The sequence below is a fragment of the Momordica charantia genome (assembly GCF_013281855.1).
Source record: "Momordica charantia cultivar OHB3-1 chromosome 10 unlocalized genomic scaffold, Mcharantia_2.0 BLBB01000010.1, whole genome shotgun sequence".
In the NCBI taxonomy this organism is placed as follows: domain Eukaryota; kingdom Viridiplantae; phylum Streptophyta; class Magnoliopsida; order Cucurbitales; family Cucurbitaceae; genus Momordica; species Momordica charantia.
The window spans coordinates 1,967,620-1,991,998 of NW_028275158.1; the positions used below are offsets into that span (position 1 = coordinate 1,967,620).

A 24,379-nucleotide genomic window follows, 5' to 3' on the forward strand; every position below is an offset into this window, starting at 1 on the left:
AATCACATTTTTTACCCTTTGCACTAATTTGTTTTAATTACATATCATAAATAATTCGAACAACTGTTTCGAATATAGTTTCTGAGAAGTATCGCTTAAATAATGTGTTTGAGAGTATTTTCTCAAGAAATGTTTTTTAAAATTTTAAAAATATTGAAACAAATAAGTGAGAGATAATATGTAAATATATAATTAGTGAGAGAGGCGAGATAAAATTGGAATAGTGCTCTCATTCATTATCAGCTAGTCAAAATTATTTAAAAACAGCGTGGAATATAGTAACGTTAGAAAATTATTTAAGAATACAAATTTGCAGGGTAAACGAAGACAATAAATACAATATAAAAATGCACAAATTAAAATTTAGTGGAAAAAAGGAACACGTGGCAGCATAGGAGCGGTGCGATTAAGGTGAAACATGAGATGGCCCTTTGTGGCAGACATGTCGGGGAGCAACTACGGTCTACGGGTGTCCATTTCCAACCTGACTTTCCAGTTTCCAATTTGGTCCTTTTATTTTAATTTCACCTTTTTTTTTTAAAAAAAGAGTTAATTTGTAATAAAAGTCACTTTTTAATTTCTAAAAGAAGATATTTGAAGCCAATGTAAAATGATTTGAGAAGGAATACTTAGGTTAAATTATAATAAATTTTTGACCATATGTTTTTGTTTGTATTTCAATTTAGATAATATTGAATAAAACTTGTCTGATATCTCTATTATAAGAAGTAATATAAATTTGACAAAAATTATTTATGGATGCATTTTGAAAGAAGTTTGAAAAAATTCAAAAAATATCGTTAGTCTCTCATCCCATTTCAGTCTAAACAATGTTTTAATTAATTAGTATTTTTTAACAACTAACAAATATTGGTCGGTCTAAATATCTATTGCAGGTTCGAAATATCCCAATGTTGTCTTGTTTTTTTTTCTTTGTGTTTTATTTACATTTTAACGTGTCTTAATAATTTCTTGATATCAAAAAATTAACTCATCTTTTAGAAAGAAAGGAAAAAAAAAGAACTCTAACTTTGTTAAGATTAGACTAAAGAAAAGTGGATAAATAGTTTTTCCACGTCTTTAAGAAAGCAAGAAATTATGGTATGGTTTGGTTTAATGGTTGGCCAAATTAATCCCTAATACCAAAGCCTATCATTTGAGAAATCTAATTCACTTTTTGGATCTTAATTTACCATTGTTAACATATAAAAATAAAATTTTTATTATAACATAAATATATTGACACACGATCAAAACAGCTGATCTATTAATAATATTAATTACTTCAAATATTTATAATTGTTTATTCCACGATTGAATTTTGTCAACTTAAAATTTAACTGAGAAGTGCATAATTTTTCTCCAAAAAATGGCGTCTCCAATTAAAGATCAAGCAGAGAGTTGGAAGGTGGCCTAACGTCTTCACCATTTGCTCGCTAGAATAAGAGATATGGAGTGATTGGGACCCTATAACAAATACTAAATATTTATGGGACCATTTTTTAAAAATAAAATGTATTAATAAAAAAAAAAGAAAATAATCTAAATTTCTTCGTAGCCTGATCTAGATCTAGAGCATTAACCATGTGACTTTGCTTCTTAACTTGGCAAAAACCAGGCTGTTCTTTTGTAATTTTTTAAATTTTTGGTCCATTAATGTTTCAAACGTATTCTTAGAAACATTGTACTTTCATTAATTGAAACCATATGCTTTTGTTATAAATAAAAAAAGAGATTCTTTGAAATTTTTAAAATACGCGAGTGTCTTGACTTTAATTACAACATCTCGACTAGATCACACTAGAATTTGAACCCATTCATTTCCTTACATTTCTTCACATTTGTCGATGAATTACTAGCTAGACTGATCTACAGTGAAGGTTTTTAAAATGACAGGAACTTAAACAAGATCACATAGTCAAATACTAATGCCTTGATGAGTGTAGGTTAAAATTTCTTCTCCACATTTGTAATAGGTTATTAAAAAGTAAAAAAAAGTAAAAAGTGACGTGGAGGAAAAAAAAAGTTAAAATTCAATGTTCTACCTACGATGAGGACTAAATTGAAGTACAACCCAAAATTTAAAAATATAACTAAAACACTTCAAGTCCCGTATGTACGCAATGTTCAAAATACCGACACATAAAATTCATAATATAAGTTATAAAGAAAAATGACAAAGTAGCTAATGATTCCAATTTCCAAAAAAGCAAAAGGGGACCCATTGATACACACACAAAACACAATACATTTCAATACAAAAAGCCAAAGAAAATGAGTTGTAGTACCACCCTTTGAACAAGCCAAGCCAGCTACTATCAATCACCACAAGAAAAAGGGAAAAAAAAGTGGCCAAATTAAAGCCCAACTCTTGGAGCAAACTCAAGCTCCAACAATGGCAGAAGATCATCAAGAAATAGCTCCCATTCCTAGAGTGATCACCTTCCTCTCCTCCCTTCTGCAGCGGGTTTCGGAGTCGAACGACGACGGGGGCCAAGCTCCGAAGATCTCGGCCTTCCACGGCCTCACCCGACCCGCCATATCGATCCATAGCTACCTACAGAGGATCTTCAAGTATGCAAATTGCAGCCCAAGTTGCTTTGTGGTGGCCTATGTGTACCTTGATCGCTTTGTTCAGCAGCACCCTTCTTTGCCTATTGATTCCTTCAATGTTCATAGGCTCCTCATTACTAGCGTTCTCCTCTCTGCCAAGTTCTTGGATGACTTGTAAGTTTTCTGTTAATTTTGTATTCTGTTTTTATATTCTTTTCCCTCGATCTGGGCCGAGCTAGAAGTTTTCAAAGGGAGAGACAAAATTTTATATTTAGGGAGAAAATTTCAATATAATTTGAATTGAGTTTCTTAAGTTCGTTTCGTAACATTTCTGTTTCTTGTTTTGATTATTACTTGAATTGAGTTTAGGATTTTGCTACTCCTTATTTATTTTTTTTCTCTTTTTGATTTTGTTTGTGTTTTCTCCACCATTTTGTTTGTTTCCTCATATTTTAGTCTCAATTTTATTTTATGAAAATGATATAGGGGCGGATTAGTTTAATTACAAGCTCAAATTTATAATTTTCAAAAAAAATTTGTTAATGTATTTATTAATTAAACATGAAAATGGGTTACCCAAATTCTTGACCCGACTTGAAAATAACTTTTGAAGTGAAAAAAAACTAGTCTATGGTAGATTTTGAAGTAGAAGGGTAAAAAAACAGAGAAGATAATGACTTATACCAATTTAAATTTATATAATTGATCTATTATTGTTTCAAAATTATTTACAGATGTACTTTCTATCAAATTTAGAAATTAACTATTTTTTGATATTATTTTTTCAGGTATTACAATAATGCCTACTATGCCAAAGTGGGTGGAATAAGCACCATGGAAATGAACCTTCTTGAAGTGGATTTCTTATTTGGTTTGGGATTCCAATTGAATGTGACACCAAACACTTTCCACACCTATTGCTCTTATCTCCAAACAGAAATGTTACTAACACAACCAAATCTTCAAACCAAAACGCTCCTAAAATTTCGTCCATTCGTCGAAGATGAAACATCTCATCAACGACAATTGACTGTCTAAATCAAATCGAAATCACTAAGAGTGATTGTCTCCAATTGAAATCATTAAAAATAATCGCTGCAATGCGACTTCCACTTTCATGATCGTTAGATACATGATCAGAAGATATCTTCTTTTGTTTCTACTATATGAATCTAACGGTTATAAAAGTGATAGTCACGTTGAATGATTTTTCAAGGATGAACTTATCTTTTGTGTTATCTCAAGTGGGTATCGAACCTTTTCAGAGGTTAATGTGAGCTTTTTATCTCAAGCTTTTTGGGGTCAAAGTAAAGAGAATGAAATTCTCCCACATGGGTTTTTGATTTATCACCCTAATTTCACTCCCTTGTAGTCTTTGGACATTTTTGCCCTCTATGTCTATTGTGTAGAATTGTTTTTTTTTTTTTTTGATTTGTAATTAGTATAGGTTACCTTGATGTTTTTACAAGTGATTTGTAAGTAATTAAGATCTTGTGTTTTGTTCCAATAGTCCACCTAAATTAGCACTTTCAAATAACAAATATATGTGATTTATTAGTGATAATTTAATTATTGATATAGTCTGGTTGATTTAAAGTACTATTATGAGTTCAAATCCTTTCGACCCGAAAAATTAGAGAAATAATTCCATGATTAGTTTTATAATTAAATAGCTTAAAAGTTGTCAGTATACAATTGCATCAATCTCTCAAATTCAAACTTATTTTCTTTTTTCAATTATATATAATATTTATTTTGATACTTTTATTGAGTTTATTAGATACATTCTCATATTAAACATTCTATATTGCTTGGTGATAAATTGTGGCATATCAGATGAATGTAAATGTTCTAGAACAAAAGGGGAAAAATTAAAGTAATGAAATATTCGTTTTGTCTTTTCTCAAAATTCATAAAACAATTTCAATGATTTTTTTAAATTTGAGATTATAGATAGATTCAAAAGGAAAAATAAATAAAAATGAAAATTTACTAATTTATTTGGTGGATGTACCCCACTTGCATTAATGATGCTATTGACAACCATAAGTATCTAAATTTCAAAACGTAATTGAAACTTTTTAAAATTGATCGACAAATACAATTCTCAAGATACAAATTCAACCCGAGTCTCACTCAACTGATTAAAGCATGTATTTTCGATCTAAAGGTCGTATTCGAACCTCATCCCATACGTTGTATTAAAAAAGATTAAATTTATAATTTAAAATCCAAACCTTTTTGATGTAATGAACAATTGCAAGCGCACCTTGGTGAAAAATCAAACTAAATTACAAGAGTTTAATTTTCATTTATCCTTGAAAGTTTCAATAAATTGAAGAGAGGAAAGAAAAAAGTAATCTAGTTGTCTAATTTTTTTGTTTAGGAAGGGAAAAGATAATAATGGCCAATGTTAATGTGGAGTAGTGTTGAAATTTGGAGGGCAGTCCAGTAAAAGATCAAGCATGGCCCATTACACAGTTGGCAAATTGGGTTGGTTGGTTAGGTCCAATTTCTGAAGTAATTTTAGAAAGAAAAAAAGCATACATATTTAAATTTCATAAGGACATCTAATAAATGATTTATTCAAATTATTGAGTTGATATCTCATAGTACATAGTCGAATTTAAATGTTCCATTTTTTTAAAAGACCACAAATTTAAAATTAGTTGTGCATTCACGAGGGGTTTGTTGGATTGGTAAACCGTGCAAACAAAGTTTCATATTGGCTAAAGTATATAGATGAGGACAATTATTTGGTACGAGGCATTTTGAGCGAAGCCAAAAGCAAGTCCGTAAAGGTTTTACTCAAAGCGGACAATATTATACCATTATGAAAATATGGAGAATCGATTGTCCCTAACATATGAGGTCCAAAAAGGGGACAAACTTATGAAGTCGAAGAATCAAAATCTCAAACTCTTTCATTTATATGTTTATGCATGGAAGGAATAGTTATATGTTTCAGGGAGGGGTCACGTGTTTTAAGAAGTTCTCTTCAAAAAAATTATAAGAATAAACCCATCTCAAATATGACGTGGTATGATATTCGTGAATCTGTTAGTGCCTGCCACTGCCTATCATATATATTTGATATTTTTCCAGTATAAATAAACGAGTATTTTTTGGAAGAGAGATTCCATTTTTACTATTTTTTTTACAAAAATGTATGTTTGAAAATTCAAAAAATAATTAATAGAAGATGCCTACTTTTTTTTTTTATTAAATTATTCATATAAACATTGGAAAATATGCTTATTACGGTAACATATTTTTTCCTTTCATCGAATTAAAAACTTAAAACGCAATTTTATCTTTAATTAGGTATTCATTTTATAAATTTTGATATGATTTCTTATAATTTTTTTTATATCACACCTCTATAAAAATAGAGTTTATCCTTGTATTAATTGTGTAGTTTTTTCCATGTATTTAATTGCATGTCGTGTAGGTTATGATCCTTGTATTAATTGCACCGTATATTTGTTACTATATATTTATCGAGCATAGTTTAGTGGTAATTGGTATAAACCTCCAACATGTATTGAACTAAAAAATAATAATAAAATAAAAGTACTATTCCTAACATACCCTTCCTTAGAATAGTACAAAGTTCCACTCCTATCATGTATTTATAGAGTATATCTTTAAGTGATTAAAAAGAAATTTACTCTAATTTTTTTCCCTCAATTGGTCGTGGATATATCTCAATTACTATAAGCTACGTTCGTTTAGACTAATTTACTCTAATTAATAATCTATATATAATTAATGCACACTAAAATAACATTATTAAGAGGCTGCTTCATATATGACAAACTTTAAGCACACCTTACAAACTATACTATATAGAGATATTAGAGCTTGCTAGGGCTAACCTTACATTCTCACATTTTCTCAACATATATAAGCTATAGTTTCATAGCATATATTATAGCTTATATATTTTTCTACCCATGTTTGCTTCTGCCGTCTTTCGTAACGGTTGACGAACGATACTCGTTGCCACCTGAACCACCATATCCGCCACCACCTGGACCACTGTATCCGCCACCGGTACCGCCTCCACAAGAATTACCGTAGCCACTTCCGAATCCATATCCACCACCACGAGCACCACCACTCCCACTTCCGTAGCCATATCCCGATCCCGACCCCGACCCCGACCCGAACCCATATCCATAACCTTTCCCAAAACCGGTCGGGGAGCGGCCGGAGCCCGATCCGAAACCCCAGCCACTCCCGGGGCTCGAACCCCAACCCCAATTGTAGTCCCAATTAGGACCATGGGCAGAGCCATAGTTCCCATTGGGATTCCCTCCCCCATTATTATTTCCCCCGCTGGGTCCCCAAGACATGTCTGGAAAATTGAGCAGTTTCCGGCCACTGGCGGCGGAGGAGAGTGTGATGAAGAAGAGAAGAAAGGAAAGGGAGAGATGAAATGTGGATGTTTTTTTCATATTTTTATTATTGGGTTTGTGAGAAAGAGAGAGAAAATTGAAATTATTGTTTGGTAGACGACGGACGGTGGTTGTATTTTTGGAGATTGTCAAAGTGCATTTATAGTGGAAGCTGTGTGTTTAGTGGATCTGATTTTTGATGATTTTGATAGCCAAAACCTGTGACATACTTTTCACTTTTTTTCTTACTTTTGACTTTTTTAATTTTCTTGTGGGTGCACTTGTCCATACTCCACAATTTTACCCCACAAAAACACCAACAAGAACAGATAAAATGAATAAACAATTGGGTTTTTTAGCAATAGTACAGGTGTAAAACATCAAAACTTAATAAATTAAAATAAAATAGAATAATCACCGAATTGAGTTGGTTTGATCGGTTTTGTTATTAATATAGATATCAATCAATTTGATTTTGTTGTAGGGTTGATGTGAGAGACCATCAACTACTATGATAATCAAAAGAACCAAAGGAAAAAGATTCATTCAGACAAGTGCAGGGCAGCTCGATAGCTAAAATCGAAACGAGCCATATCTCATCTACTGACCAATCCTTGTTAGGTACGAGCGGACCTTGGAGAGCATCGACACCACGCAATCTTAAGTGATCGGAAACAGATTTCCTAGATTTTAGTATCTGAAGTCCACACATCGTGACCCAACCTGACCATTTTCATGATCAAACAGATTTTATAAAATTTAAAACTATTTTGATCCATTCGATTTGATGGAATGGTTGGTCTCGTCAGGTTTTTTTCTCTTTTTTTTCTCTTTCTTAAAATGGCCTCATAACTTTGTTATATGGATGTATATGCTCATCTTTATCAAGTTATATGGTGGTAAGGTCAATTTTAAAAGGGGAAAATATCTCTATGGTGGAGGTTTGAGTAAAGTTGACGTAACATCAAGCTTTATATATAAAAATGTTGTGTGAATTTAACATCTATTTTACTAAATTTATGTTAGTTTCATGGAAAAAAATAATAGAAAATTAAAAAAATAGAAATGCCACTATTTTTATTGTGTTGACCCGTTGAATAATACTGAGATTGGACTTCTTTTACTCCATTTCATTTATTAAATATAATTAAGTCATATTGTGAATTTTAATTAGTAGAGAGATTAATAAGGCAAAGTAGCACCAAAAACAGTTGTATTTGCTCTAAAAAAGCTTGTATTTGCTTCCCTTTTTAAATGAAATTATGATGATTTTATTTCCTTTTTAAGCATTATATTTTCCATTTTAATCTTCTACATCATTTAAAAGAAAAAGGGTACCTACAGAAAGATCTCCAAAACAGCTCTCATACCTCCATAAAGATACAATATTGCTTCAAAAATATCTCTCTTCCATATTTATCCTTTTGTCTCCCATTCTTGTTTGTTGGAACTTGCAAAAATCCTAAGAGATTTCAATGGAAGATCATCAATATTCCCTAATGAGAGAGTCACTCCTTCATGCCCTAATTAATGTTCTATTTTTAAGTAATTAAACACACATTTGCATTAATCGTGAACTTTATCATTTCTAGCTTTAATTTATGTAAATTTTTAATTAATTAAACGTAGATAATATTTTTTTAGTACAACAACATATAGGGATGTGAGTTTGAACACACGACATTTCGGTCAGAAATACATACCTTAATCAATTGAACTAGCTAAGCTGGGCATTTGGTTTGTGGTTTGAATTTATATAATTTGTATTGGTAAAGTTGATGATTTGATCAAGAATTCTCTAATTGCCATAATTATTCATAATACCCCTTTTAACTTTTTCTTCGAGTAATTAATGTGTGTATTAATAGTTGCATTTATCACTTTAATTATATGCAACTATGTAACTATGTGAAACTAGAGACTTATTGAAAACTCATCCGAAATTAAATAAATTGAGGGGATTTGACTTTTAGAGTTGAAAATGCATGCAAAACCCACTCCAAAGTTTTAGTCAACATGTTCATTATGATATTGGAGGGGGGAAAAAAAGATCTCTCTACAATCCAATGTTTAACTTTCTTCATAGCCAGGCTTTTGTTCTAATTAGAATATGCCTTACTGATCTCAACATCTTATATTACGTATAAGTTGGAGATTTGTTATATTTGTACATATTAGAAAGGAAAAGGGTAAAAGTAGTAGATAAAATAAAATACCAAAATGGAATTATTGTTTTCACTTTGGGGAAATTCAAAGACACCAAATATTTTTTAGTACAAAAACATTTAACTTTTCATACCTAAAAGGCTATATGTCAATTTTGTTCTCATAACTATTTTTTATATTTTGTTATGGTCCAACAAATGTGAATTGATGAAGAGATTTGGATCTGAATTAGATGTCTTAACTACGGAATGTTGATATCAATATAACTAAAATTTTAAACTAAACATCTATTTTCCTTCTCTAAATTTTATGATACTTATTTTCTACATTCAATCATGAAGAATAACATAAATTTGATCCATCACATTCAATTCATGTCAAATTCTCAAGATCTTATAAGAGAGGGGTTTTTTAGGTCAAATTCGAGAGGTATTTATGAAATTGAGTTGTCAGTCCATTAGCTTTCTTAAAGCAAATATCTTGGGTAAGAATTTAGGCATTCATCAACCAAAAACGGCTGAGTTTTAGGAAAGAGAATTTTCTTCATCTCCAATGGCGAAAATGGAGACTGAACAAAAGTTTAGGATTTATTTGTAATCGAAATCCTAGGAAAGAGACTTTCATAGGTTAGGAATCATTAACTTATAGATCTATGACCAAAAATTAAAATGTCTCAAATCGACAAGAAAAAGGAATTAAAACATCTCAAAATGACAAGAAAAAAAATTGAATTTTGTTCATCCTCCAACTAAGTACTCCAAAAATTTTGGAGGACGAAAAACATTAAAATAGAGTATATAAGTTTTTTTATGAATTATATTTTATTTTATACTAACTCATTTTTCTTAATTATAATTATTTTTAATACAACAAATTTGAGGATGAATCCAACCTTCAAATTCTAAAAAATATCAAGATATTCAATTCATTGGGATGCAAAATTTAGTAAAGGTTATTTAATGTATGTATGATGGATTTTAACACCTCATTTTCAGTTAACCGACTTTAGGGGGTGGCGGTGCCCTGGTGGGCATATTTGAACTCTAACAGCCCAATCCGCTAGTGCCACGTGGAAAAGTAAGCAACCAAAACAAAATAGAATTGGACCGTGACGGGATTTATTAGGACGGCCTTTTCGGGAGGATTTGTGCCGTGATGTGCTGAGTGGAAAGAGAGATAACGACTTTGACTTCCACGTTCTTTGGTTGGACGGTTGTGATCCTCTTTAAATATTCACACTCACCCCTTAATATCTCGCCACGTGTACTCCACCACTTTCCCATTTTTATTTATTTTTATTATTCTCTCCGGTGCTTGTCTGCGAGACGTGCGGCTGTGATTCTTTTAATGAGATAAAATCTAATTTGTGTGGGACCCATTCTGATCCATCATTTATAAGATAAATAAAAATACATATTTATAAAATTATCGTTACTTTATAAGTTTACCAATTATGCTATTTTTTAGTACAATAGATATAGAGACAAAGATTGAATTATATTTTATCAGTGGTTCTAGTTGGGGGCCCACCGATCAAATATTGACGTAGTGAAAATCAAATCAATTTAAAATTAAGAGTGAAGTTGAATAAGTTAAAATTATAGAATAAAATATATAATAGAAGGTTTACAGAATTTGTGTAACTAATTATTAGATTAATTTTAACTCATTCAGATTATATTTTATACTAGCTTGTTTACTAATTAATATGCAATAATAATGACTAAATGTAATCTTAATTTTAAAAAATCAATTCAAAGACTAAAATAGATACAAATAGAAAATTGAATTTGAAATTTAACTTTAATTTGGAATATATAAAAGGGTTTTTTTATTTTTTTCTAATTTATTTGAACACCACTTGATTATGTAATGATGAGTTCTACTTATTTTTAGCTTGTTGTTTATCAAGTTGCTAGGGACAAATTTGATTAACTTTATAATGTTATAAAATTGAGAATTAGTGGATGTGTTACAGAAATCTGTTCTTTTTCTTGTTTTATTTTATTTTTTTAAAGGAAGATCGGATAGGGTTCATGAAAGATTTTGTATTTTTATATTTGTCGCATAATACAGAAAGTTATTCTGTTGATTTTTCTTTTATCAAAATGTTGATTTATCGCTCACATCGAGATGTCAAATTCAAGAACATATAAAAATTAAAAAACATATCAATGAAAATTTATAACTTATCAACATTTTAGAGTTATTTAGATCACAATTTTTAGAAATAGTTTTGAAAATTAAAAAAAAAACATTTTTAAAGTAATAATTCTCCCTACAAAGCTTAAAATTATCTTTGAGATAGCTTTTAGAGGTGGAGAAACAAGTTCTGTATAAGCATTTTTGAGGGAAAAAAATACAAATCAATACTTCTTTTAAATCGTTTTAAGTATTTTAAAAACTTTTCTTAACGTATAAACTAAATATAATGAAAAAACTTTAGAGAGTACTTTATTTTATGATAAAAACATGTTATAATGTAGACCGTAGATATCTAATCAGATTAATTAGTTTGGGTACTGTCATGTCTCCAACTCATATGTAAGAAAAGTTAAGGATTGTATGCTAGAATATTGCAATAATCTATTTGTAAATTAGCATATGCTGTTACTAAAACTGTAATGGTGTGATTTTGACAATAAAAAAAATTAATTTCTCTTTTGAAACATACGGATACTTCTTTTTATCTGAAATTATATCATATATAGAATTATTATAATTGTGAAGAAATATCCATGGATTTTTATAGATTTTATTTTTTCTTTCACATAAGATTTTGGAACTTTCAAATCTTACCTATTAAAAAATATCTTCTTACACAAGAGAGGAAGGGACAAAAGGAATAGGGCACCATAATTGTTGAGAATCTAGGGCACAATATTGGCATTTTTTGTCAGACAAAACACATGCCAAACTTTTGTTGCCCTATTCACACTTGGTCCCAACTCCCAAATTCCAAAAATATCAAAAGAAAAAGGAAAAAGGAAAAAAAAATAAATAATAAAAGGAAAAAGGAAAAAAAAAATAAGTAATATTATTTTTAAGGCTCGTTTGGTAATACTAAATTTTTCGATTTCCAATTTGTTACAAAATATAAATATAAATATTGTTTCATCATCCTTGAATCCATGGATTTAAGAATATGTAATTATTCTATTTATTTTTTCTGTTAACAAAAATAAAAAATAAAAAAAAATTATCAAATGGTCTTTAAAGAATCAATCCATAGGCGTGTGTCCTCTAAATTCATCCACCTGAGCCATTTCCCAACCCATCAAGTGGGCCCTCTACCCATTGTCAAGTTGCCCCATTTGCAAATTGAGCACATTTTAATGGGCCCAATTGACTTGAGTTCCATTATGGCCCAAATCCATGTGCAATAGCATCCCAACTATTTTTAAAAATTCATCTTTTTTTTATAAAGAAATAATAAATAAATATGTTTTTTATTATGTGGGGCAGGACGTTGATTCTTTAAACATTTGATCGATGATATAATATCTATATGTCAATTACCACTGAACTATGTTCGTTTTGACAACATCTTAACTAATTGAGTTATGCTCAAATTGACGAACTATCATTATTGGTTAACATGATTAAGATATTAAAACTGAAACTAAACCATATTTGATTAGAAATATTTCATTTAACTTCAAACTATGTAGTGTTTTTTCTATCTTACCTCTTACGGGTTAATAGTTTCAATTCTACCCTCAATATTTAAATTTTTGCTGAGTAGAAAGAATGAAAATAGGATTCAACTTTTGACGATGTTAAGTACAAAATTGAATTCAAATATACATACATCAAGAATACTTTTCTACGATTAATTAAGTTTATAAACAAATTAGTAGTTCTTACGATTATGTTGTTGCATTTTATATATTTGAGTAAGATCTCAAAAGTACTCCTATAAAATAGAGTGAAATCGTTATCAAATAAGACATAAATATTATTTTTTTTCTCGACTCGGGAAGCTTGCCATTGCTTGTCATAGAAGGTGGCTTCTTCAGCTAGCTTTCTCAAGCCCTCAGCATCCTCAGTTTGCCTAAACAGTAACACACTAATGACGGTTACAAAAAGAGCTGATTTGCATAGGAAATTACCACTTTGCCAAACTATTCCAATTCCTGTTAATGCATCTACTACGTAGGCCACGAAGAACCCTAACATTGCCGCCCTACCTACACCGATAGAAAATATTAACAATCAGGTAATACGAGGATAATTCAACTTGTTAAAATATTAATAGTTTTTTTTTTTCTAAGTCAAATGTTTGAATCCTCACCCCTTGAATGATGTAATATTAGGGAAAAAATAATAAAGAAATGATACTTTACTCAAAGTATTTATAAAACGTATATCGTCACTAGTTCCAAAAGGTTAAAAATGACGCGCTTGATTGACGTCGTGACCGGGTGTCAGAATTCATTAGTCAAAACCAAATTGTCTTGCAAATCGGAGGGTCACACAATTTCAATATACATATCCGACAGGATCGGTTTCGTTTTGGATCACGGAGACCCACACGGGCGGGACATGGAGACGTAAAAAATGAGATCCTATCAGCTTGTTCCGACGTAGGATAATAAGCTCATGAGCTTAGTCTTACTTCACCATTGAGAAACGAAAGAAGACTTCTTATTTTTGTAATTTTAGCGGCGGCTTATATAGGCGAATCCATGGAGGGTCATCGTACATAATTGAAATTTTTAAGAAAAAAAAGAGAAACTTTTTTTTTTAATAAAATAGAAGACTGAAAATTTAATAGTTATCAGTTTAATGGATGGGTAAAAGTAATTTTATAACACCTAGCCGTGTTTGGTTAAATTTTGAAAAAGCGGTCAAAAGTGTCTTTTCCGGTTGAAGAACTAATTTTCTACCAAAAGTAGTTTTATGAAAAGTGTTTTAAAGTGAAGCATTTATATTTTTAAAAATCTAATTAAATGTTTCATCCACAAGCATTTTAAGTACTTTTTATTTGTTTTTAGATTTTCTCATCATTTAATTAGTTAAAAACATTCATTAAAATTTTAACCAAAAAAACTCTTAAATTAGTACCATTAAGTAGCTCTGCCTGTGGGAGGTATGAGTTTGAGAGCCATGCCCACCATGGAATGATGGAGCTTCTGAAGAGCACTGGATGCTGATTTGTAGCTGCTTCTGGATATATTTCAAGAATCTTCCTCCTCTTTGCCTCTACATTTAAAAATTTAAGTGTAAACCCATTGCAATTTAACATAGAAAAAGAAAAAATGGTTAATTTAAAAAAATAATAAATAAATAAATAAAGACCTCGAATTTTGTGATTGGTTTAAAAAATACTCTTTTAACAAACATTGTTTCAATATTTTGAATGCAAAGTTGGTGTAGCAGAATCTGGAACAACAACGTGGAAGTTGACGTGGCATATAGGTTCTTCCACTTAATCTATTGTCAATAGAGTTTGCTTTTCGATTGTGTACCCAATTTTACGCTCATCCCCTTTTTAAAATATGATTGCTTATTGTCACGTCGTTCCAAATTCTATCATGTCAATTTTTTTGGTCAAAATATTAACAAGTGTTCACTCAAATGATATTTTTGAAAGGTCTATGAAAGGTCAATAAAAGAATAAGAACATTTTTTTAAACAAATGGATAAAGTTTAGGGATATGTTTGTAATTTAGCATATATATATATATATCCCTTTCATTTATTATCAGAAATCATAAATCTCTGCTCTTAAAAAATCACATGTTTAAATTATGATATTGATAGGTTACGATAAATTTAATCACTAAACGAAGGATTCGGTTTACATTTACCTGCAACAATGACACCTTCCCAATCCATCTTGCCATTCTTCACAAACATATTAAGATCCCATGTCCCATTTTTCCATCTCTCATCTGTGAACCTTTCTCCATGGTTCCATGCATCAGTATCTTCATTTAGCTTGTCTCTACCGTGTCGTTCAGCAGTGTCGAAACTGTCCCGACCCCCACCATCAACATTGATAGTACTAACGACTTCCGGGGCCGGGAAGGAATAGGCGGGTCTGGCTTGATAATGAGCATGCTGTTTCTTCTTGGAGACATGATGTTGTGAAGTGCATACTGTTGGCAATGAGGCTGAGATAGCAGCAGATATTGAAGCCATGTCTTTCAGATTTCTAACCTTTTTTTTTTATCTCATTTTATTTTTGGACTTCCTTTTATATTTATTTTCCTTTATCTGCTAAAGTTTGCTTTTAGATCAATAAAGACAGAAGTTGCCCATGCCTTGGACATGAGAAAGCTTATCTTGTCACAGCCATTTTGCAGGTGGAGGTTATGGGCATTTTGGAATAAGAGCATTAAATTTAAGATGTAAATAAAGTTGGTAATAACTAACAATTATTATCCTTAATGTATTTTGGTTGTGTTTATTTCATTTCAACGATGAAATTTGTCAAATGGTTCATGTAATTGCCAATAAGTAAGCATTATAAATCAAAATTATTCCTTTTTTTTTATACAACGGGTTGGATTCAAACTCATGACCTCTTGGTCAGAGATAAATGTCTTAACCACTTGAGCTATGTTCAGTTTGGCAAAATTATTCCATTTCAATTGCTCATAATCCAATAGGTTGAGACATTTTACAAACTACTATGCTGAAAAAAAAGATACTAAAGTTTGAACAATTTATGCTAATCCACATCCTGTGTATGCTTCACAAGTTGAAGAAAAATCATATAAAAACTAATAAGGTTCATCTTTGATCCACCCCTCAATGTATATAGATTATGCTTCCCAACCTCTGAGAAGCGTGGCACGTGCGACCCGGTTCACGCCCAACGTGAAAGCGCCCATCCGCAGGTTGCAGTCGTGTGACTTGCACATGTTCTTGATGTTGTGAAACGCTCTGGTCATGTACCTCTGAAGTTCATTGTTTACCTTGTCTTCATCCCACATGAAACCTTGAATGTTCTGCAAATTCAAGTACAATATTGATATAAGAGTTCAAAGCTTTGTAACTGTTTCCAATAAGATAACAATCAACATTATCAGGGAAAACAAGCCTTGTTCCTCTCTTTGTTTACCTGAACCCACTCGAAATAGCTTACGGTGACTCCACCAGCATTCGCGTATATGTCGGGTAGAATTATGACTCCCTTCTTGGATAGAATCTGCAGCAATGGAGATCAAAAGATCAGAAACTAATCCATGGTTTCTTATGATTTCCTACTACTTTTTCATGGTTTTTTGTTAACGTAGGCAATGATTTATTTAGTTTAGGCTATAGAATACTCAAGAGGGAGGTTATAAGTATCTTGGGAAGCCATTGTACTTCTTTGTCTTTTATCTTTCAATACAACTTTAATTCTTTAGTTTCTATTGAAATTCCGCTCTCGTTCTTTGGACCTACTTCGAACCGAACAAAAAAGGGTTAGTTACCTCATCTGCCTCTGGATCTGTGGGGTGGTTTGCTGCTTCAATTATGAACTTGGCTTTCACATCAGCAGCATTCTCTCTGTAAACAACACAAAACATTTATGACTATACAGATATGTACATGGTAACATTGACATTTCAGGATCAGCTTTCATGAGACTTGATCATGAAGAACAGAACACACCTGTTTAGAACTCCACCTAAGGCACATGGGATAAGAACATCACAGTCATGAACAAGTAGCTCGTTCGGATCCATACTATCTCCGCCTTCAAAGTTCACTAGGCTTCCAGTACTTTCTTTATGCCTGTGGAGTTCCGGTATGTCGATACCGTTCGGGTTCGTGACTGCACCAGTGATATCGCTTACTGCAACAACCTTTCCACCTTTCTCATGTATAAGCTTTGCTGCCCAATATCCCACATTTCCAAATCCCTGCATTTATATTTTTTGTCATTAAGCTTTCTATGGAAAAAGAGAGCATTTTGCAACCAAGAAGGCAGGAATGAACATGTTTGAAGTACCTGAATACCAAAAGTCATATTCTTGATCTGTTTTCCATGTTCAGCAAGTAAAGCCTCTGTTGCAAAAATGACACCGCGCCCAGTTGCAGCTTCTCTACCCAGTGATCCACCCAAATCCTTAAATTGCAAAAGGTACAAAGTCAGAAAAAGGAGCAAAAATAATACTTCAAGCTCAGGAACTTGTAAAATTTTGGTATCTCAGGGAATTTACTATGGGCTTTCCAGTGACAACAGCTGGCGAGTGACCATGAAACTTTGAGTATTCATCCAAAATCCATGCCATAGTCTGCAAACATCACCGAAGAACATGAGTTCAACTTCATAATGAACTAAGAGTACTAAAAAGCACTTTCTCACAAAATCACCACAGTTAGAAATAACATAAAAAATACTTTTGACTGCACTGAAAGAACTTATAGAATGCTTTCAGCTCAACGTCAAAGTGATATGTTAGAACACATCTGCTGTAGAAGCACTCTCAAACAAAACTAGTACTTTCAAACTGAATTCAAGCATTAAAGAAAAACTTGATAGAGCAGAATCCAATTAACCTGTGCATTAGTGCCCATATCTGGAGCTGGAACATCGGTATGAATTCCAATGAGATCGTGAATCTTTTGTGTAAAAACACGAGTCAACCGCTCCAGCTCACTATTACTCAACTCCCGTGGATTGCAGCCAATCCCACCCTTTGCACCACCATATGGAATATCAGCAACAGCAGTCTTCCAGGTCATTAATTGAGCCAAAGCATTCACTTCATCGGGATCAACCTTTTTAAAACAACCATTCATCTCAATAAACCAAAAGTAGCAATAATAATAAAGTTCAAGAAACTATTACGGATTCAAGTCATCAGACGTTTATTTTCTTTTTGCAAGAATAGAATTCGGTATAGGAGATTTGAACACAACAAATGTGGGGTATAAGAACTCGAACCTCTTACCTTAAAGAAAATAGTAGATATCGTTAATGCTCAACTAACTCACGTTGGCAAGGTTAAAAAAATCTAATCAAGATTGTATCCAGAAATCATATATGAAATTCTACAGGAGCCTTGACAACATGGCCATCAATTCTATAGAGCGGTTTTATTGCAATTTGCAACAGAAACCAAAAGTATATATTTACATAACTGTCAAATTATATCAAATATTTTCCTATCTAAACTGTTTTACATTTACAACAAATGTTCAACAAGCAAATCTTACAGTGAAACTTCCTCCATGGCCTTTACTTTCATATTCAAATGTAAGAAATTTTTGTATAAAAAGTAAAAACAAAACAAAAAAGGTACCTATCAATGGACATTACCATTTTACAAATTGGGTCTATACTAGCAAAGAGTGGGCCGGCCCAAATTCACTTGGTTAGAAGTCAATTCTTGAGTTTAAAAAAGAGAAACAAACAAACAACTTTTCAAGGGAAAAAGAAACAGATATGGTCAAACTATAAAAAATAATAAAAAATTTGGGCACTTTACAATAAAAGTTTTCTAAATAAAGTTTAGGTCCAATCTACCTTTCTCTTTCAAGTTTAAATGATGAATTCCTCTTCAAATGGAAAGATAAATATGTAAAATCTATTTAGAGAAGAAGAAGAAGAGAATAAAAAGTAAAAACCTCAGGATGGTATCTGATTCCTCCTTTCATGGGGCCACGCGCATTGTCGTGTTGCACTCTGAACCCGACGTACGACACCAAGCTTCCGTCGTCCTTTGGAATTGTGCACTCCACCTGTTCTCCAATGCCAAATTCAACCAGTCAATCAATCGTCTTTGATTGGCAAATGAGGAAAAGCGAGAAAGCGATTTTCCCGAGAAACAAACAGAACCCAGGCGGCCAGAAAATGAAATCAAATTAAAAATAGTTTGGAGTGGAGGAAAAAAACCTTGATCTCTCTGAACGGAATCAGAAGACTCTTCTCGAGCTTGGAGTCCAATCCGAGAATCCGAGCCGCGTGGCGGAAATTTCTGTTGGTTGCTGCGAGGGCGTTCATCGCTACTGCTGAGAGAAACTTGGAAATAGAGATTCCCGGAAAATAAATGCCGAGAAAAGAAAATTTGAGCTCAAGAGAGTGAAAACGAAGGATAATTTAGAGAGAGATTGAGAGGAAAATTTATAGGCTGCGATCTATGAATCGGAGTAGACAAAGGAATCCAAAAGGAAGAAGGAAGCCGAATGATGAGGACGAAAAAGGAATTTTCACCGTAATTTAGGGGTATTTACGTAATTGTGAATTTGTTTTCAAGACGGAAGAAAATAATCCCATCCCCGGTAATTTGGATCTTGTCCTTAAAACGTGCAAATATTCTGCTCCCCAATCCCGGGTTTTTATCCCTTTTTTTATTTTAAATTCTATTTCATTTTTATCCTAATTTTAATTTCGAAAAATTAATATTACAAAGTTGTGAAATTAATACTGATTATGTGATTTCTTTTTTTTTTTTAGATGAGATTACTTTTGTGAAGTGAGGAATGTTTTTTTTTTTAATTGAGTTTGACATATTCATCGTTGAATGATTGGATTTGGGCATTTATTTTTCTTAATATTAGTTGTTTAGTTGATTGAATTTTGTGTCATTTATTAATTTGTCCCATAATAATATTCAAACTTAGTTGTGTAGATGTATTAATTTTATTGCTTATTTAACTTTTAGTCTGAAAAGATTACAATAAAAAATGTAAAAAGGTAATTTGACGGTGTAATTTGTTGGCTATATATTACTATAAATTAATTAACACATTAGGAATCCCTTTATATTAATCAAAATAATAAAAAAAAATATATATATATATATATTGCATAATAAATAAATAAAATATATCATAAAGGAAATAAATATTATGAAAATTTCAATGGATAATAATTATGATTTTTGTTAATATGTCAATTTTTAAAAGCTTTTATAAACTTAATTGTGTGTTTTTTCTTTTTATGTAATTCCCTTTTTACTTTCATATATCACTCATTTACATCACGTGATAAATATGTCACAGAAGATTTTATCATCGATAGAGATTTTTTTTTATCAATTTATAAAGTTGATAGATGCATATCAATAATATAGTTCATCAATGATAGATATGTTCATAAGCGATCGTTACGTTTTAAATAATTGTTTTACATTTTTACTTTCTTTTATCTATACTACTAATAATTTTTCTTCTAATAAAAATGTATACAACTTTTATTAGTTGATATGATTTTATTATAAAATACTACAAATTTCTATTTAATTAATGTCAATACATTTTTTAAAATAGAATTCATCATTGTTAAATATTACAACAATAAAGTTTAATGATATTTTATATTAAACAATAGTCATTCTAATACAAAAATTATTTTAATTGATGTATTTTTGTATTTATTTTTTTGTTAATATTAAATAAATTGTTGTAATAAAAATATTTACTATTAATAACATAAATTAAAATTATATTATTTTAATGAAAAAATATTAACATAATAATGTATTTATCAGTAGTAGTTATAAATAAAAAAGAGTATACTAATAATTTACATATATCTTATTCGATCGTATAGAGAACAATATTAAAAAATGTATAATCATAATTTCAAAAGGTTTATAATTTTCACCGTAAAAATTATAAGGATGAAAAGGCTGACTTTTGGACGAACGGGTTTGGTTGGTAGCCGCCATTAAATATTTTCAAATAATGGAGTAATGGCAGCCAACAACTCAACTCCACGTGGCTTTGACACATCACCCTTGATCATTATCCAGAAAACGTCCAACACGTTTTCTGTTCGCTGCATCAAGATGAGGTGGCCAGCACCGAATCTCGAGAAAGAGGGAGGAGGATAAATTTTCAATCTTTTTACTAATTTCATATTATTATTAAGGTTAAATTAACGCTTTAGTCCATTTAGTTATTGTTTTATTTTAGTTCGCCCCCAAAGTTTTGAAGAATCACAAATTAGTCTCTATTCGTGGTTTAATCTTTTAAAATATCACTTTAATATGGCACTTCATTTTCTTTTGCACCATACTAGAGGCAATAAATTAACGTTCGATAAAAAGTATTTGCAAATATCTTGGTAGTTGATTGAATTGAGTAAGTTATGGAAGGATGACTCGAGTGAGTAGTTTAAATAACTTGAAACCTTGATACATTTCGCCGAATATAATTTGCTAACTAACTTTCCCACATATACATTACATTAAATATGAATAATGTAAGAAAATTATTCACACAAAAATGCTTAAGTGATTTCATCGAATCATACAAATTAAATTGAAATAAGTATAAATTGTAAGGACTAAATTGATAATTTAATTTACTATTATTCATAATTAGTTTTATTTATTGTAAATTAAGATTAATACGATATCTTTTCAATAATCTATTAAGTAGGTACAATCAGTCAATCTAAATCTAATTTAATTGGGTGAGACATATATCGCGAATCAAAACGATCTTGTCCATATTAATAATTTTCCAAATATTTTTCCATATAATATATATATATATTTTTCATGTTGGTGTATGTTTGAATCAAATCCAAGTCTACCTATATTTAGATTAATGGATAACGTGGTGACCCTTTGAATTTCCAAAGGCTACAAAACATTTAAAGAAAAGAAAAAGTCAAAGAACACTTTTTAAAAACTCAAAAAAAAAAATGGTGTAGAAAACAAGTCAAAATCAAAATCCAATTCCAACACTTCAAATAAATAAATAAACACATGCATATATGTATGTATAAGGGTTTGGGAAGGACAAAATATTTACTAAGAGTTAAAAGTACGTAGGATAAATTGCTTCAAAACGTTATTATTAGGGGCTATTGATTCGTTGGAAATCGCAACAAGCATTCGACATCTACATTTATTTTATAGGAACGTAGGATTCTTTGACATTTCAAGTTGATCGGTATCCTAAGTCGCCTATATTAAAGTATTTATCCAAGGAGTTTTTGGTACCGTCTTGAAACATGAATTTGTAAGATTGCATCTTCTCCCTACATTTTTTCCCTTCATTTTGTTGTTTTTATATTTCATTTATAGTTTTATAATTAAATTAAATATTGGTTCATGAATAACCAACATTTATCTATAAAATAAATTTCAACTAAATTGAATAATATCTCAATTTTTATTTAGTTGGTAAATTCTCTTAAAACTATATTAATTATATATGTAAAAAGAATCATAGAAACCAACATTATTATTTTCCTCAATATTTTTTCTAATTTGATAATGTAAAAACATAATTCAATAAAGATGTAGTCCATTATTATATTTTTTTTTTAGGAAAGTTCACACTAAAAATGAAATTAGTAGTTAATATTAAATATTTTGTAAAAAAAACACAAATTAATATAAATTAATGTGTTCTAGAAAATAGCATTTAAAATAAATATAAAATTAAATTGATAAAATAAAATAAAATATTAAATTAATAAGTCATCAAAGTTAATGTATAAGGATGCGTTTTTGAGTGATTTTAGCATGGTCAAAATCACATTTGTCATTGTCAAAATCAGTCTCGTTTCCATTGATCATATTTAGCAAATTAAAAATTGATATTTTAGGAAAGCTTAAAATCACCTTAAATTGATTTTTAAGAAAACACTTATAGTTAAATCTTTTTTTTCAAAATCACAATCAATCCCAATCACGCTCTAAATTACATGAATATTAGTAGGAATTTTTTTTTTTTTTTTTGGAACAAATGTATAATTTTTAGACATTTTAAGTACAAATTCTACAAAAAGAAATCAGAATCGACCAAAACAAAAGTAGAATATTAAAAATATTTTCCAGGTTGAAGTGTGCATGGAATTCATTCATCTCTAGGTTCACCAACATTAAATTTTTTATAGGTAAGAGATGAACATGGAAAATGAATATGTTTTTTTTTCTTAAATAGCTAATCAAAATTTTAGTAGCAGTGGGTAGGAAGATAGTTTGATCCATGCTTAAGTATTATTCTTCTGGAGGGAAAAATATAGCATGACACGTGGACCAATTATTCAACTTGGTGAGGTCAAACATGTTTAACCAGTCTAATGGAGAAGACCAACCTACCTTAAAGACCGAGCTAAAGACCAAACCAACGGAAGGAATGGCCTAAATCCTCTCCCACCAACCTTAGAACATCGACCTCAAGCCAAACAGCCAACCTCAGACTCGATAGCCCGTAACTGCTTATCGAAGCGGTGCCAACAGGCTTGCCCCTCCTCCCTCCTCCCGCTGTAAAAGGTACACCATTCCACTATTTCGAGTACACAATTTTGCTCTGAGAACAATTTTTCTGAACTTGCATCTTAATAACTTGAGCGTTAGAGTGTATGTTTCCTTTTTTACTGGTCTTATCTTGTTCAAAATTACTAACTTGTCCAATTGTTACATGATCAACCTCGGTAACTCAGTAAAATCTTGCATGAACATAAATTTTCATGGATCGAACTTTAAAAAAAATCTAAAATTTCCCTAGATTTATTATACCACACCAAATACACTCATTATTCCATTACAACTCAAAGATAAGAAGGGTATGATTTGCAACAGACACGGGACATTTCAAGCAATTTTTAGAACATTGGGTATGATTTGCAAATAACAAACTACAGAGGTGTAAATTGCAAACATTTCATAATAAAGTACACAAACCATAGCGATAGTTTGAAAAAATAGCAATATTTTTCACGAGGTTGAAATTTTGAAGATATTTGACAACATCACATGCTACGCTCTAAATAAAGAAAAACGTGGAGTTTGACAAAAGCAAATAAATGCTTTCCCAATTGTTTTTTTTTCCCCTAATATGTTTGTTTTTCCCCTAGTTAGGAATAATTATAGTTTACTATGTTTGATACATAAAATTCGATTATACATAAATTCGGCCTAATCGAATGATTAAATTAGCACCACTCTTCTAAAAGTAAAACAACAAAAAAATAATAATAAATACACTTAAATGGTTAAAGTTAGAATCGAATTTAGGTTAAGCACCATAAAAATTAAGGTTTTGTAGCACACATCTAGATTACAAAATTTTCCTCCCAGAGGAAGAAACCTAAGCAATATCTCATCTTAATGAGCCCTCAAAGGAATTAAGAGAACGGAGAACATAGGTACAGATTTGGATCTAGCTAGGGACTCGTCTTGTGAGCTCGGCTAGGTTGTTCGGCCAATGGGATCACCCCCTCATGCTTAGCTCCCTGGATTCATCCCCAAAGGCTCACCCTCTTAGATCTTATTTTAACCTAAAAGTTTTAATTGATCTGTACTGGTTTTCTAGACCTTTTTGTAGCTTGCTGTAGTTGTTGCTTTATTTTA

The 24,379-nt window shown here is 30.9% G+C and overlaps 4 protein-coding genes across 4 annotated transcripts; 1 reads left to right on the forward strand and 3 right to left on the reverse strand.

Annotated features, from left to right (window-relative positions):
* Positions 1-2,269: 2,269 nt before the first annotated feature.
* Positions 2,270-3,900, forward strand: LOC111011438 (cyclin-U4-1). Its single transcript, XM_022285190.2, has 2 exons — positions 2,270-2,727; positions 3,342-3,900. The coding sequence occupies exons 1-2, from the start codon at positions 2,396-2,398 to the stop codon at positions 3,589-3,591; spliced, it is 582 nt and encodes a 193-aa protein (XP_022140882.2). The 5' UTR covers positions 2,270-2,395; the 3' UTR covers positions 3,592-3,900.
* A 2,437-nt stretch (positions 3,901-6,337) lies between these two features.
* On the reverse strand, positions 6,338-7,100 carry LOC111011624 (uncharacterized). Its single transcript, XM_022285474.2, has one exon. The coding sequence runs from the start codon at positions 7,011-7,013 to the stop codon at positions 6,504-6,506; it is 510 nt and encodes a 169-aa protein (XP_022141166.2). The 5' UTR covers positions 7,014-7,100; the 3' UTR covers positions 6,338-6,503.
* A 5,586-nt stretch (positions 7,101-12,686) lies between these two features.
* On the reverse strand, positions 12,687-15,409 carry LOC111011587 (light-harvesting complex-like protein 3 isotype 1, chloroplastic). Its single transcript, XM_088118690.1, has 4 exons — positions 14,933-15,409; positions 14,187-14,324; positions 12,931-13,309; positions 12,687-12,699 (listed from the first exon to the last, which is right to left on the reverse strand). The coding sequence occupies exons 1-4, from the start codon at positions 15,264-15,266 to the stop codon at positions 12,687-12,689; spliced, it is 864 nt and encodes a 287-aa protein (XP_087974816.1). The 5' UTR covers positions 15,267-15,409.
* Positions 15,410-15,689: 280 nt separating this feature from the next.
* LOC111011383 (glutamate dehydrogenase 2) lies at positions 15,690-19,276 on the reverse strand. Its single transcript, XM_022285108.2, has 9 exons — positions 18,958-19,276; positions 18,690-18,803; positions 17,619-17,840; positions 17,279-17,353; positions 17,068-17,184; positions 16,728-16,978; positions 16,547-16,622; positions 16,192-16,278; positions 15,690-16,078 (listed from the first exon to the last, which is right to left on the reverse strand). Exons 1-9 carry the CDS (start codon positions 19,063-19,065, stop codon positions 15,893-15,895), a joined length of 1,236 nt encoding a protein of 411 aa, XP_022140800.1. The 5' UTR covers positions 19,066-19,276; the 3' UTR covers positions 15,690-15,892.
* Between the last annotated feature and the right edge of the window lie 5,103 nt (positions 19,277-24,379).